Source organism: Balaenoptera musculus, chromosome 17, assembly GCF_009873245.2.
Source record: "Balaenoptera musculus isolate JJ_BM4_2016_0621 chromosome 17, mBalMus1.pri.v3, whole genome shotgun sequence".
NCBI classification, from domain to species: Eukaryota; Metazoa; Chordata; class Mammalia; order Artiodactyla; family Balaenopteridae; genus Balaenoptera; species Balaenoptera musculus.
Window position 1 is genome coordinate 67401507 of NC_045801.1, and position 16309 is coordinate 67417815.

The 16309-nt window shown below is 41.8% G+C and overlaps 1 protein-coding gene across 5 annotated transcripts in view; it reads right to left on the reverse strand.

Annotated features, from left to right (window-relative positions):
- The window catches only part of PREX2 (phosphatidylinositol-3,4,5-trisphosphate dependent Rac exchange factor 2), a 287018-nt gene extending 275357 nt beyond the window's left edge, over positions 1–11661 (reverse strand). For 4 of the 5 annotated variants that reach the window (XM_036830768.1, XM_036830770.1, XM_036830769.1 and 1 more), the window contains exon 1: positions 11453–11593. In XM_036830768.1, coding sequence (XP_036686663.1) covers positions 11453–11593 — 141 coding nt within the window. Of the gene's footprint in view, positions 1–11452 lie in introns of all 5 variants that reach the window. The other variant, XM_036830767.1, reaches the window with a different exon arrangement.
- Between the last annotated feature and the right edge of the window lie 4648 nt (positions 11662–16309).

Here is a 16309-nt window from a genome sequence, read left to right on the forward strand (position 1 = left end):
TAAAGTATCACTGACTCCGAAAAGGTCAGGCAAAGGTCAGGCAAAGGTCTTTGCCTCTCAGTATGAATTCTCCACTTCTTAATTTTAGTATAAAACTCCCATCTCAGCTGTACACATGGCTGCCCAACTAGACACTACATTTCCCGGCCTCCCTTGCGGCTGATTCAGCCGTGTCATGTTCTGGCCAAGGGGATGACAGTGCAAGTATCAGTCCCTCTGGGGCTGAAACGTGAAAGTGGTTCTGGCAAGCCAACTTCAACCATATGGACAAAAATAACACCCTAGTGTGTTAGTTCCCAGAGCCTTCTTTGCACACTGGAACCACCTGGAGAAACTACATAAAATACTGGCTCTCTGTCCTACAGACTCTGATTTAGTCGGTCCTAGGGGACGGTGGAGCAATAAGATAGAAGGACCGGAGGTCTCTGAAGGACTTGATGGAGCTGAGCTGCTCACTCCCCTGGACACTGTTGGGCAACAGTATTGAAAAATTAAATAACCAGAGCGCCAAGAGAGGATGCAAAAAAGGCATGTTGATTACATACCGCTTCCATATTCACAAACCAGCCTTCTGTGTTGTTTAAACTACTGTTGTTTGGCCTCAGAGAAAGCAGCTGAACAAACATCCTTATAAATATATATAATAAACACAAAAATTCTGGCTTTCGGGAAAAAGAATTATAAGTACAAGCTTAAAAAAAAAAACTGTTCTTTTTCTAAAGAAAAAAACTAAAATATACCAGTAGAAAAGAAGAGAGCAGAGTTTTACCATAATCCTGGGAAATCATTGCTGAGCTAGAGAAGATTCATTAAAGAAAAACTACAAATAAATTTTAAATATTAAGATTACTCTGACAAGACAAAGGCAAAAAAATATATTAAAGTTTGCTAATTTGTTAATAATTTGCATAAATCAGTAAGAATTTGGAAGCAAAATGTGAAGTCTCAAAAAAATGACTAGGACAGAGTTAGACACAATAAATACTGATTTATCTTATAGGCCCATTTTTGCTAGGCTACAGGTTAGATTTCTTTAATAAAGAAACGGACTCTTTTGTCCCTCTGTCATCCTCAACATGTGATTTCTATTTCATGGTCCAAAATGGCTGCCCCATCACCTGCCATCACCACCTCATACCAGCCAGGGAGAAGGGGAAGAGTGCATATTCTTTTGTTATAAAAGAACACCTTAGAAGTTACTCATGCTGCTTCTGCTCACAACCCACTGTCCAGAACCAGGACACATGCCCACACTTAACTGCAAGGGAGGCTGGGAAATGTAGTCTTAAGATGGACAATCATGCTAAAACTTTTATAACTACAGAAGAAAAAAATAACGGATATTGGAGGTAATTAGATGTCTCTGCCAGAGATCTCATTATTAAGAGGGACAAGAAAAATTGAGATAAAGGTGTATCTAGAATATTCCAGAAAATGTGTGAAATGTAAAATATATAAATAAAAAATATTTCTATATATATTAAAGTTATACAAAGTAGTCAAACATGACATAGATATACAGTATATAAAATGGAAGTCCCCTTTACTCATAATTTCACCTCTGAGAAAATAATGAGTTATTAAAATAATCTTGCAATGTGTGGGTGTGGGACTAACATTTAGGTGAAAATAATGTCTCTCCATAGCTCTTCCCCTTGTGCTACTAACAGAAATAAAACTTTGGAATGTGAGATGTCATTTTTGGAATCCTAAGATTTCTTTCTTTGGGGCAATAGTCTCAAATAAGAAAAAAACGAGAATCCAAGGGAGCAAGAAACTAAGGCCAAGTTGAGGCATTACAAGGCACTGAAGGAAAACATCAATGTTTCTTGCACAACCACTGAAAATGTGTCACCATCTATAAAGCCTCTCCTCCTGGCAAGAAGACAAGTTAAATAGATAATTAAAATCACAAATGTGGCAAAGCAAAGTCAAACATAGATATCAAACCTCATGTGAACTTCTTAGAGAAATGAAGCTTTAAACTGAATAAAAATGCTTACCCATTCATACTCTATATTGCTAGATTTTTGCTATAAACTCAGAAAATAGTTTCATATCAGTATTCTAAATTTAACCAGCTGGAGTCATTTCTTAAGTATTATATACCGTTTAACCTTTTCAAATGAAGGGCTTGCCTTTTCATGGAAAATATGCGTTTAGCATTAATGACAGAACATAATGTCCTTGGGCTTAGATATTCTCCAATGAGATAGGTCCTTTTTTGTACACTATACTTAGCTATATGGCAAGGATAGAATTAAAAAACAAATTATTCACAGATTCAAAGTCTGAAATCATCTATACTAATCAGAAGTGTTTAAATATCAGAACCTCAACGTATCAATTTTCTTAAAATCACAATCACTGAACTCACGGATCAAATGCAATAGTTCATGAGAATGGGGAAAAATTAGGAAAAAAAAGTTTTTATTAGATGTGTCAGGATTTGAATGATTTCACTCAAAACCATTGGAAAAGTGACCCAACCACACTTTCAAGCAAAGAAACATTTACTAAGTTGAGAATAATAAAAATGCATCTGTTATGAAAAGTAAATATTATTAAATTATTATTATTATTATTATTATTAAAGTAAGATTTTTAAAGAATTAATAAAAACAAGAACAACTCTTTTTAGGTCAAATAGATTATACCCAAAACTCAAGCATAACAATCTTATTTGGTATTAAAATATAATGCCAGGTATGGAGTAAAAGAACACTCAAAAGACAAGTAATAAGAAAAAATGTAATCAGACTAAAATGTTGTCAGATAAACCAGTGTTTCTTTTTTAAAAGTGTGCACAATGATTGTTATGCGCATTAAATGTAATGCATAAATTTTATACAATTTGTATCATGATTTTCAAAAATGATTATGTCATTATTTCCAAGATTTGAACCTAGTCATAATAGAGGTAATAATAAATCAGGGGAACTTACTTCCCTCTTCTGACTTCTAAATTTGTATGTTGCATTTTAAAAAGTCACATTTCACACTTCACAGTTCACCTACAGAAGGTGATTTAACTTTAGGCCAGCCCTGTGAGACAGTATCAAATGTGTTTTCCAAATATGCAAGGAGGCATAAAGAGGCTAGGTGAGGTGCCCAAAGCTACACTGTTTGTAAATTTCAGTGCCAAGACTTTAACCCTGGGTCATCAGGCCCCCTAACCTAAACCCATGCTCTATACCGTGCACTTCACCCCACTGTCCCAATGCAGGAGAGAGAACTGCTGGTGAGTTGTCACAGGGAGATGCAAAGGCCATCCCAGTAGCCTCCGAAAGCTCTAAAGAAGAAGCGGAATTTTAAAAATACATGAGAGACAGCTTGCTTGTTCTTAGGCTCTGTCATGACATTTTGCTGTGGGTATGTTCCATGGCATACCACGGAACATACCAAGTGCCTTCCTTGCCTCCCAGTACCACGGGGACTCTTGATTTACCAGAAGATTCATTTGACTTCCACAATGCTCTGCTATAGCTGCTTTAGTTCCCTGTTTTTATCTGTCGTCTCCTTCTCCTTGGCTATACTCATCTCCCTCAAACATCCCTAGACAAAATTTATCCCTTTATGTTAATAACCTATTTCTCCCCTTGCATTTATCACCAACCTCCTTGAACAGCTTTTCCATTCGTCTTCATCTCCTCAGCTTCCACTCAGGTCATGTCTTCCAGCTCATTCTTAGGCTTCTGCTCACACATGCTCCTGAAGCCAAAACCCTAATGATGTTCTAATTGCCAAATCCAGTGACCTCTTCAGTCTTCACACTACCTACTTCTGTAAAGCTCCGAGAGTTGAAAGAAACCTTTCCTCTGGCAACTAGATCCTTCCTTGGCTTTCAGGAGATCACTCTCTCCTGGTTCTTTGCTTCAACCTTTGACAGCTCAGTTCAAGTCACCAGTGTACTCTCCTCTTCCCTTAAACTTTAACTATCAGCTCCCTACATCCTACTCTTGGTTAGCATGTTTTCTTCCTTGAATTGCTCCCATCTCATCTACCTGATGGCTTCAACATATATGATTAGTTATCAATACTTTGTAGATCTCTAAATTCTTGCTTAAGTTCCACATTATTATCTTCAAAAATCACAGCAGAATTTGCAGCTCAGCAAGTTGAATACCAAATTCACTCTTCTCCTCCTCTCCACACTGTTCTTCCCCTTGCATTCCATTTCTGAATTAATGACACGCCCCATCCTATCTTCAAACTAGGGGCCACCCTAATGTTCTCCATTCTACTTAAACCTCCACTTCTGAGTGAATGTAAATACTAAAGGTTCTACCCAAGAAATGTCTCGTGGTTGTTGGGTGTTTGACATTTTGTGGTTTGGTTTGATTTTGTTTGAGTTTTCTTTGGGTTTAGTTCTTTATCTTCATCATAGCTTCTACCTTAGATCAAACATTCCACAATTCTTACCTGGACCAGTGAAATGGCAGAAACTCCTAATGGGTAACCAGACTTCAACTTTTGCTCCTCAACCCTGTTGACAGAATTCTCTTGCCAAGAAACATAACTAATCTCAATAAAGACTACTCATTTTAATGTCGTCAAATTATAATATGGTATAACTATGCAGATGAAACCTTAAGACTAAAGACACATCCCTCTGTACAGAGAAGTCAGTTCTAGCCACATGATTAACACTCCAAAAATCAGAATTATGCAAGAGCCCCATTTAATTCACAGTATGTTTACTACAAGAGTCAAGGCATCTTAAGGGCTGCTTCCTGACACCACCCTCATGAATACACATTCAGGCTAACGACTAGAAAAAAAGAACCCAGTCAAGTCAGCCCAGGAGTAGTGCCCAGTCAGGGGGATCAAACAGGAGCTGTCTTAAGGCTTAGGATAAAAATAGGGCAGGGTCTGCAGACCCTGAGAGCAAGATCACTTTGGTAGGAGCAGAAATCTGTGTTACACAAACTAGACTATGTTTATGCTTTGTGTCGTTTCCGGGATTACTGGTCTGTGCTCTCCTTTAGTAAACAGTAACAACTTTTTGAAGGTTATAACCTGTCCCAGATTAAGACGAGCAAGAAAAGGTCTTCTCTGCATTCTTGTGTGGATTACCAAATAAGCAGTGTAGGCTGAGGGCCAGGGAGGTGGCGGAAATAGAGAACAAGCAGAAGGAATCCCAAGGCCAAATTCAAAGACACAGATTCAGGGAATCTTGGCCTGGTAACTTCTTCCCATGAGAGACCACCTTCCCAGTGCCAACCTTGGAGGTCTCAGACTTGTTTATTATAATTATTATTTTTTTGGCTGCATTGGGTCTTTGTTGCTGCGCGTAGGCTCTTCTCTGGTTGCGGCGAGCGGGGGCGACTCTTCGTTGTGGTGCGCGGGCTTCTCATTGCAGTGGCTTCTCTTGTTGTTGAGCATGGGCTCTAGGCACGCAGGCTTCAGTAGCTGTGGCACGCGGGCTCAGTAGTTGTGGCTTGCGGCTCTAGAGCGCAGGCTCAGTAGTTGTGGTGCACAGGCTTAGTTGCTCCGCGGCATGTGGGATCTTCCCAGACCAGGGCTCGAACCCGTGTCCCCTGCATTGGCAGGCGGATTCTCAACCACTGCACCACCAGGGAAGCCCTCAGACTTGTTTATTATTAATAAGAGAGCAAGCGTCCCCTCACAACTGATTTCCCATTGGCTTTAGTTGAAGTCAGAATTCTTAAGAATGGAACTCTTCTCAAACTGGCCTGAACTTACTTTATCTCCTGCCAAGAGCCAAAAAGCATACAGAAGGGTTTATCCCCATTAATGAGACTGTTTCAGCATCCGGAGCATGTCAGGGCATAGCCAGCACCCCCGGCCTGCCGTACCATGGTCACCCTCAACGCGCTTGCTCTCTCAGGATGCATCATTCTCTTCCGAGTCTGGCACATTCCTCCTCGTCCCTCAGGAGCCAGCTCTATTATCACCTCTTCCCCAAACTTCCCTTGACCCCAGGCTGAGGGAGTCCCTTGATGCCTCCCTGACACTTTGCTTATTACTCTACCATTTCACCTCCCACACGGCACTGTGATTATCTGGATACTGAAGGTTCGAACGGCAATGTATGACTTTGAGGGGGATAGAGATCAACCCATAACATAAGCCTAAGCATAATGTGTTGAATCTATTTATCTTTCTCTAGAAATGTTGGATCATGACTGAAGGAAGCTGTTTTCAGATTCATTCAAACCCCTTTGTTTGCTCCTGCTTTATTTGTCTGTTTGTTTTCTTGAGCACCTGCTATTTACAAAGCACCCTGATGAGGCCAAGAAAAGCGTACAGAGGAAGTAAATGCATCCCTGTTCTCTCAGAGTTTACCATCCAGAGGAGGGGATTTTCTAACTGTTTTAACAATAACACAAATCAGAAGAAGGTGGGGCTATGCTAGGAGATGCCACGGTGGACAGCCTGAAGCCACACAATTCAGCACCTCCGACCTTTTGTGAGGGCCCCTGAAGCCAGACCCCAGAACCCAGAAGCTCTCAGGAGCACCATCTGAAAGAGCTAAGAGATGCACAAACATTAAGCCAAGTCAGATAAGAAATATGCAGTTGCTCAGTATACACTGTAAAGCACCGTACTAACTCTGGCTGTCGTCACATAGAATGCAACCTGCTGTCACTGTCTTGAAGCCAAGATTACCATGGGAAGGACCAAACTGACCAAAGGGAAACACACAGAGAAGAAGCAGAGACTCAGAGACACAGAAAAAGGGCAGAGGAGAATATAATAGAGACAAAAATCAGACACTTGGCATGGCCAACATCTGTGGCTCTGTATAGCAATTAGAGACAGGACTCAAGATTCTGGGGTATCTGAGGTCAAAGCTCAGACAGGTCACAAATTTCTAAATTTTTTGCTTACGACAAGACACATAGCTCAAAGTTTGTCTTAATGTGCCTACAACGGGGAATAACTGTGCTTTCTGATCTGTCAGGAACAATCCCAGTTTACATCTGTTTCCCTGTGTAATTATTAATAGTACACCCTTGCACCCTCAGAAGTGTCCCAGTTTAAACAAAAATTATACTATCACCCTGCCTTAACGCCACTTGCCACAGTGAAATGTGTCTACACAATTTTCCAGGCCTGCTGCAAAATTCAAACGTGAGATCTTTTATTCAAAAGGCAAGACAGAAAGTGCTATTAAAGGTACTGAGGTGTAAAGCTGTTTTTTTTTCTTTTGTGTATCTGCTCTGCTCACACCCCGTTGTCCCACTGGACCTCACTTGCAAAGCCCAAGTTCAAAGATAAAATTAGCAAGAATTCCAAGACGGTGATGGCAGAGCACCAAACTAAGCTCGAGGTCCTTCAGAGTGGGTAGCGCTCTGCAACTGTATAAGATGCACCCTTGAAATCGGCCCTGGTTTGTCCTTTCTCCAGAAAACCAGTTACCACCTACGACTGTCCAGACTCTGGACATCAAATACCAGAAATCAGGTCCATAAAAGCATTTTTTTGAAAAAAAATGTTTTGGAGTACCCTAATGAAGCACAGAATTTCATTTCCCAAGCAAAACAAGAACATAAATTCAAACAAATTCCATCACTACCATTTTATCTACGACCTAAAAATAATGAATCCAGATAATATCCATGGTCCCAAATGAAAATTTAGACTACAATGAACTGAAATAATAGTGCGTTACAATGTCTTTAATACCTCGATGCCGGATTTAAATCATGTTTCTCTTTTTTTTTAATAAATTTATTTATTTTATTTATTCATTTTTGGCTGCGTTGGGTCTTCGCTGCTGCGTGCAGGCTTTTCTCTAGTTGCGGCAAGCAGGGGCTACTCTTCGTTGCGGTACGTGGGCTTCTCACTGTGGTGGCTTCTCTTGTTGCGGAGCACAGGCTCTATGCAGGTACTACATGTTTAATTTAAGCTTCTTATTACATAATACATATGTGCCTGAGTGAAACTTAAGTAACTTCCACTGTCTATATAGACCCAATGGAAAAAAAACAAAACCAGAAATTTACGGATCATTGAGGAACTGTCCTTAAAAATGGGTGCGAGGTTTAGAAGATGGACGAATTCGCTGATTCCTCCATTCCTTCGTTCAGTAAGCATTTCTTGAGTACTTACAGTGTCACAAGCACTGTACAAAAAGTCCAGGGAAACACAGGCGAGTAAAATGTGGCCCTGTCCTCAAGAAGCTTCCATTCTAGAAGAATGAGACAGAAGTAGACAAATCCTGCCTATGCCTACTTTGATGCCATGGAAGCAGGGACTACAGGGAAGAGTGGGTACCAAGCAGTGAGCACTCCAGCCTGGGCAGGAGGGAGGACGGGATCATGAAAGTTCTACTGAAGGAGATGAAGAGCCTTGAAATGCCAGTAGGAATCCAGCAGGTTGCTAAGCGCTACAGAGGAGCAGAAGAAGAGGCCTGAGGGACTTCCCTGGAGGTCCAGTGGTTAAGACTCCAAGCTTCCAATGCAGGGGACACGGATTTGATCCCTGGTCGGAGAATTAAGATCCTGCATACCGCACAGGAGGCCTGAGAAAGCCTGGCACCCCATGGGAAGAGTGCACCACTATAAATGACAGCAGCTTCAAGGTCAGAGCCTTGTTCAATCTAGAAGTGTGTGCCTGAGTGGTGACTAGAGAGAAGGTGCATATAGATCATACATACTGATACATCTGGGGGAAGAAAAAGGCAATGTTCATGGAGTATCTGGGGGTCGGGGGATGAGGGGGGAGGTGCTCTCTCTTTAAAAGGCCAAAAGTTGGAAATGAGAAGAGAAAGCATCTTATTAAAAAAAAAAAGTTTTCCCCCAGGCCATATGATCATTTAATCAAGAGCAATAATACAAATTGTTTGCTTCTTTATGGGCCTGTAAGTAAAAATATGTTCTCGGTAAAACCAAAAATATGTTTTTTCATCTCTGTAATAAAGATAAGAATTACCTTCACCCATGCTGATGACTTGAAGCACTGGCAGAAATCAAAAACAGGGTTTCCCTGGTGGCGCAGTGGTTGAGTCTGCCTGCCAATGCAGGGGACACGGGTTCGAGCCCTGGTCTGGGAGGATCCCACATGCCGCGGAGCAACTAGGCCCGTGAGCCACAACTACTGAGCCTGCGCGTCTGGAGCCTGTGCTCCGCAACAAGAGAGGCTGCGACAGTGAGAGGCCCGCGCACCGCGATGAAGAGTGGCCCCCACTTGCCGCAACTAGACAAAGCCCTCGCACAGAAAACGAAGACCCAACACAGCCATAAATAAATAAATAAATAAATAAAAATAAAAAAAAAAAAAGAAATCAAAAACAATGACTAAGCTAACAAATATTTAAATGTGACTTAGGAATTCATTATCCAATTTTTGCAGCAAATCTACCACTGCACTTATTTAATACTACAGGTTTTTTTTTTTTTTAATAACTTCTTTTGTTTGTCTGCATTTCTGACCATTCCCTTAGGATGGATTCCTAGAAAAGGAATTACCAGGCAAAAGGGTTTGAATATTTTTAAAGCTCTTGGTACATATCAGTTCAGGATAAAATTAAAACTAGATTGACTACATCAACTGAAGGTAACCACATAAAATAGGTGAGAATGAAATGTTCCTATAAATAATACCCAAAAAAGAAAATCTAATAATGTATTATAAGTAGATCTTAGACTTTGAATGTTTATAAAACTAAAAGGAAGTCAGCGTTAACCTTTGTTTTGGAAGACTTTCAGGCCAATTACTGTTTGTGTGTGTGTGAATGTGTACATAAAAAATATCAAATAAAGAAAAGGAAAAGTGGAAGAGTCCATAATTTCTGAATGAGATAAGAAGAATGAAATCATAAAACGATCTTCTTGTAAAGAGTAAAATGCAATTTATTTTATACCTCCCATAATTTCTGACTTAACTCTATACAGAATTACACTATCAATCTTAATAATCAGGTGTTAAGATTAGAGGAAAAACTGATGTTTTAAATAAAGATCAACAAATTGGTTTTTAAGGTAGGTTAGATTAGCTGTCTATTTCTGTAAATTAGGACTTTTTTGCTCAGTATTTTTTCATACACCTCCTGAAAGGAGTAACTAATGCAACTTGAAGAGTTACTCAGATTCTTCAAAAGCCAAAGGACTCGGTCACCAACAAAGTTTCATGAAAGCCAAATTTGAAGCTATGAAAAGTCAAATTTCCTTAAAAACATGCTTTTTTGACATTGCTGCATGGAAGTGTACAACAATTCTATTTATCACAATTACCAGTATATTCTCAAATACCCATACATTTCCAAAGAACGTGGCCCCTGGGGGCTCAAGTATATTGATTTTAATTTGAGACATCAACCTGTGCATCATCTCATATCCCTCGAGACAGTGTTCTTTCCTTCTTGCCAGAGCCAAGGAGTGAATTTCATGATTTTCAGCAGATAGCTTACCTCTTTTAGAAAGCTGAGCAGGAAGTCTGGCCTTTGAGACATTCCCCTTAAGACCAAGGGGGTAGGGAATAGGGTGGTGGAAAGAGGAGGTCAGAAGATTTGAGGGAGATTTTAGCAAAGGCTAAAGGTCCTCAGTCTCTGAATGATGCTCTCCCGCGCATCTGGGTGGAGAGGAGCCAACCCTCAAATTCTGTCTTTGCAGCAGTGAACAGAAAAAACTTCAACTTTTGAGCGACGTCTAAGAAGTTTCCTTCACTCAGTTTTGCCCCTCCTGGCCCTAACATGAATGAAACATTTTCAATGCAGACCCCCAGGGACTCAAGCTGAAACTCTGAAACAAAGTTCCTGCCAGTTCTACGAAATCCTGAAGTTGCTGGATGGGAGTTTTATTCTACCGCTTTCCTGGGCTCAGTGTGAACACGGGACCCGGGAGCTGAACCCACGGCGGCGGGGGATTTAAACAGCAGATTTAAACCCCGGGTTGGGGTGTGGGGGGAGCAGACAGTAGGACGAGGCTGCGGTGAGCACTGCACGTGGCTTTCATATCCAACAGCTGCTGGAGATCATAACCCCGCTGCCCTCCGTACCCCCCACCAGAATCCTATGCTCCAAAGATTATTATAACTAAAGGGACTTCACTGCCATGTCATCTGAATAATGAACTCAAGCTCCAGAAGAATCTGGATATTTTTTTTTACCTCTAGGTACCTGAATGTAGCAGACAGACTTTAACCACCCTGCCAGAGTCTTCAAACAAAATCCCCGGGAAGACAAGGAAAAAAAAAAAAAAAAAATTACACAACGCACTCGAGCAGACCAGGGAGGGGGGTAGAGAAGAGTGAGGAGAGACGGGGCAGCAGGGATTCCCTGAACCAGAGCCTTCTCCCACGCGAGCTAACTTTTCGCCCCGGCCCCTCGGCGCGTCTCCAGGCATTAAAACTTCCCCTCTCCCCACCGGGGACCCAGCGTCGGCGCGCGGATTCGGGCGCCCGCGATGCCCGGACGGGTCCCCGGCCCCCGCGCAGACAATGCCGCGCGCGCCGCCCGCGCCCCGCGTCGCCGAGAGCCCCTCACCGACACCAGGAACTCCAGCGTGCCCACGTAGTCGCGCTCGGTCTTCTGCAGCTCGCTGAGCACGCACACGCGCAGGCGGAGCTGCTTCTCCAGGTCCCGGGCGCTCTCGGCGCGGCCGTCCCCGCGGCTCTCGTCGCTCATGGTGGGCGCCGTGCCGCCCGCCGCTGCCCCGCGCGCCCGCCGCTGCCCCGGCCCCGCGCGGCCGGCAGGGAAAGTTGCCGCCTCCGCCGGGTCCGAGGTGGGCCGGGCGACTTTACGCGCCGGGGAGAGGCCGGGGCGGGGGCGGAGGAGGGGGCGCCCGCCGGGAGTCGGGCGCGGGAGACGGGGGGCTGTGCCGAGGCCACTCCCTCCCGGGGGATGGGGCTCCCGCCCGGGACCTGCGCACCGCGCCCCGCGGCTCTGGCCTCGCACGGCCGGGGCTGGAGGGGAGGCGGCTCCGGCAGCTCCAGCGGTGACTTGGACGTTAATCAAATGCTTTGTATCCATGTGACTCCGACCCTTCACCCTTCGCCAAATCTCAGGAAAAAGGAAGCACAACCCTGGGGAAGTGTGTTGCGTGCCAGCTAACTAAACACACACACGCACACGCACACACATGCACACGCACAGTCAGCGCTGGAGATGGAATTGGAGATTCCCAAACCTAGGAGGACAGACTCCAAGACACAGCTCGAGGGTTGCTCCTCTGACTCCCGCCTATTGTTTAGCTTTCATGTGTTCTGTACAAATCCTGAAAGCAAAGAAACAAATCTCCAAGGTTACATAACTGCATGGGAACAAAAACAACCATGGTATTGACCCTCCCGTCTTTGAAAAGAAGCACAATGATTTTTGGTTTTATTCAGGCACAAAACAGGTTTGCTTTTAACCCCCCCACCAACCGAGAATATTTGACAAGGCGAATACCCTCCTGCCTGCACTTGGAAAGTCAATTAGCATAATAAATGAAGACACTATGGGAAAGTGACAGCCTGGCCCATACAATAAACTCCAGATACAATAAGCATCATCCTTGCACAGTGCTGTTTTGGAGGGAGAGGTTGTGCATGTCTGTAACTTTTTTTCAACATCAGGATAGAACGTAAATTCAACCAGAGGCAAGAATATTTGCGCCAGTTCTGTTTCTGAGCTGCTACGATTTAAGACAGTGTCACTAATTGAAAAGAGAGAGCTGCTACTGAATGCTCATCAAAAGATATAGAGATACAGATATAGATACAAATACATAGATGTAGATATAAATATAGATGTAGAGTCTTAGGATTTGAAAGTGGTAACACAGAGCGTGTCCTGATTTTAATGTGTCTGTTTATTGCCTTTTCTTACGTGGAAACAGAGCCAGGACTGTTGAATGAGCACTGAATATTCCCAATTAATTTAACAAGCAAGCAAAACAATCCATATATTTTTTTGTCTTGATATTAACCATGTATATCTTTCAGGGTCATTTTTTCCTACTTAGAACAACTTTAAGTAGGAGAGTTCACCCTAGTGACATTTAAATAAACGGAGGAGTGAGGTTATGATGCAGAAAGTGGCATGTTCATTTGTGCCCATAGTTAGAAGCATCAACAAGACAAAGAAATTAAGATGATGTCCTTTCAGAGCATGGTTTGTGATGAATCGCTATACCTCTCTGTAATGAAATAAAGAGGGATTGTACTTTTCTTATATTAAGGGCACAGTTTTTGAATGATGTGTGAGGAGCTGACAAACAAGATGCAATTTTCCTCTTTCTTTTGCGCATGGCTGTTTAGAGGTAGCACGAGCAGAGGACAAATCAGTCAATGTCTTCACACCCTGTGGCAGAAGAACAGGACGAGGCACATTAAAGAGCAGACCTCACAGCACCTAGTAAACAATAAACAAAAGAAACCAACGGAAGACTTAGGAAACACACACCCAGTAATGAAGGGGAAAATGAGACAGGACTGAACCTTTTCACCATGTACTACAGGCAGCAAGGAATGAATGCATTTCCTCCCCCCTAGTCTGCAGCCTTCTCTAACGTAAAAAGTTAAGTAAATAAATCATGTTTTCCATCAGGAGTTCTTCTAGATAAAATAATATTTCTCTCTTACCAATTGTCCAAGTTGAAAAACTGTTTATGCAATTTTCTTCCATCAAAAAAAAAACAGTCTATACACAACCCACTAGAGAATACCTCACAAAAAAAAAAAAAAAGGCAATGGAAGCTAGCAGGAAAATATTTATTTAAGTGTACAGATTCAGATTTCTCTCAGAAGTGCTCACGTAGAAATTATTAAGATATTAATAGTTTCTGCTCAGTCCGCAACATCATTTGTAATTAATGAACAGATTCAGGACACTGTGTAGTGCCTTCTGCCATGCACCTCTCCCTCTCTTCTGTAGCCCTGGCTGCAGTCCTTAATTCCTCATCAAAGACTTAAGATCATAAGAAAACAGAGTGGGAGTATCTGGAAACCTTCACTTTGATGGTAAATAAGATCTTTCATAAACTCTGAATGTGTTGTATCCCTCCCTCCCTGCTTCCTCTATTGAAACTTTAGGCTCTGTCTGCCAGGAAAAGGAAAGCAACAACCAAAATGATGGACAGGGTCCAGTTTTTTCCTGAAATACTAATGAGGTTGAAGCATCCCATAAAAAGGAAAAGCTAGGAAAAAAGATAGAGAAAAAAGGCTGAGTAGTAAACTAGCTCTGCCATTAAATTTATTTCATATGCATGCATTGGTATGGTTAGAATCTATTATCGTACGGTTCAAAGAGCCAAAGCACAGTACACAGTAGCTTTCCTTTGGTCAGGCCCAGAGCAGGACAACTCCTGCACTAAAAGAAGATCTAAGGCCATCTCTTTGCAAGAAGAGGGTTTCCCTGGTCATATTTCAGATAGAGGTCATTTTAGCCTCCTTGCCCTTTCAATACTAGCATTGGCCCAGGTAAAGTAATAGGTCAAATTTGATGCTAAAGTTCATTAAAAGATAACAACACAGAAAAAAAATGGAAAGATTGATTGATTGCATGGCAATCTTGTCAAACTGAGAATTCTAAGCATCAGACTGTTCTTTATTTACAAGTAAAATTGATTCTGGCATTTCCTTGACTACTCTGGCTTCTGATAGACTATAGATTACACTAGTATAAAAAATATCATAGACACATTAGAGCTATAATAATGTACAATTAAGAGTCCTGGACAAGAATTCTAAAAATATTTTTTAATTTAGTTTATACTTCATGCTTAATCCCTCAGTTACTTCCACTTAATTTTGGTGGCAATTTAGTCATCAGAAGTACAGGGTATCCTGGAGCATGTAATTAATTCTACCATTCAATACAAAGATTTTAGAATATGTATTGCCTAAAAGGACAAAATACAGTTTTCATAAGCCATATTTTAATTTTAGAAACAACGTTTATGGCATAGCAAACTAAATAAATGTTTGGCTAGGATTACTTTAGCAAGACTCTAAAGTTCTTAAAGTTCATTTCAATACTATCTTGATTAACCCCAAATCATCCTCATGGCCATAATCTAACATGTAATGGATAATCACTTTCCCATGACAGAACCTTAACCTACAGGTAACCCAGTAAAACAAACAGCCAGTTTTTGTCTGTGACTGGTCTCGGAAGGATGTCATCCTTGGAGTGTATCATCCACCTGCTTCCCTTCCTGTCACTTCCTTTAAAAATCCTCCCCAACCTCACATACCTCAAGCATACCCTATTTCCCTCCTCCCTCTAAAAATTTCTAAAGAGTTCTACTCATTGCCTGTGGTAGGGAGAATAATGCCCCCCCCAAAAATACCCATGTTCTAATCCACAAAATTATGAATATGTTACTTTACATAGCAAAAGGTAATCTCATGCAGATATGATTAAGCAAAGGACCTTGCGATGGAGACAGTCTCCTGGATTATCCAGGCAGGCACAGTCTAATCACTTGAATCCTTAAAAGCAGAGAATCTTTCCAGGGTTGAACACAGAGGGAGATGTGATCAAGGAAGAATGGTCAGAGAGTTGAAACATTGCTGATTTTGAAGATGGAGAAAGGAGGCCACAAGCCAAGGAACGTGGGCAGCCACTAGAAGCTGAAAAACTCAAAGAAACTGAATCTCTGGAGCCCGCCACAAGGAACACAGTCCTGATGAGACCTTGATTTTAGCCCAGTAAGATGCACATTGCTCACATAACCCAAAGAACTATAAGATAATCATTTTGTTTTGTTTTAAGCCACTAGGTTTATGGTAATCTGTTACCATAGCAATACAAAACTAACATGTTGTCCTTATTTCTTTATCTCACAGTCTTTTCTCAAACCCCTTTAATAGGACTACTTTCCCGTTCCTGCAGTGAAACTGATCTAGAAAACATCACCAATGTCTTTATGTTTCTAATTCCAATGGGTGTTTTTCATTTCTTGTCTTATTTGACCTTCCTGTAGCATTTGACAGCATTGACTATCTCTCATCCTAGGAAAGCTCTCTCTCTCTTTGCCTTCTCTGATACCATTGTTCTAGTTTTTCTTTTATCCCTGTCTCCTTTCCTTGCCAAGTTCTCTTTCTTGGCCCATTTCTAAAAGTTGGTGTTCCTTAGAGTTTGATCCCAGGTCTTCTTCATACTCACTTTCCCTGGTTCATGGCTTCAAAAGGCTATTTGCACGCTCATGACAGCTACATCTTTTCCTCCACCTCAGTTCTCTCTCCTGGGTTCCAGAAGCTCATTATCAACCACCAGGGCTATTTCCTCTTGACTATACCATAAAAATCTAAAACAGAACATGTCTAAAATAGAAATCATTATTTCTCCCACCAACCCTGTTCTCTCTTCTCCACACTCTAACTCAATAAAGGGTACCAACAATTACCTAGGAAT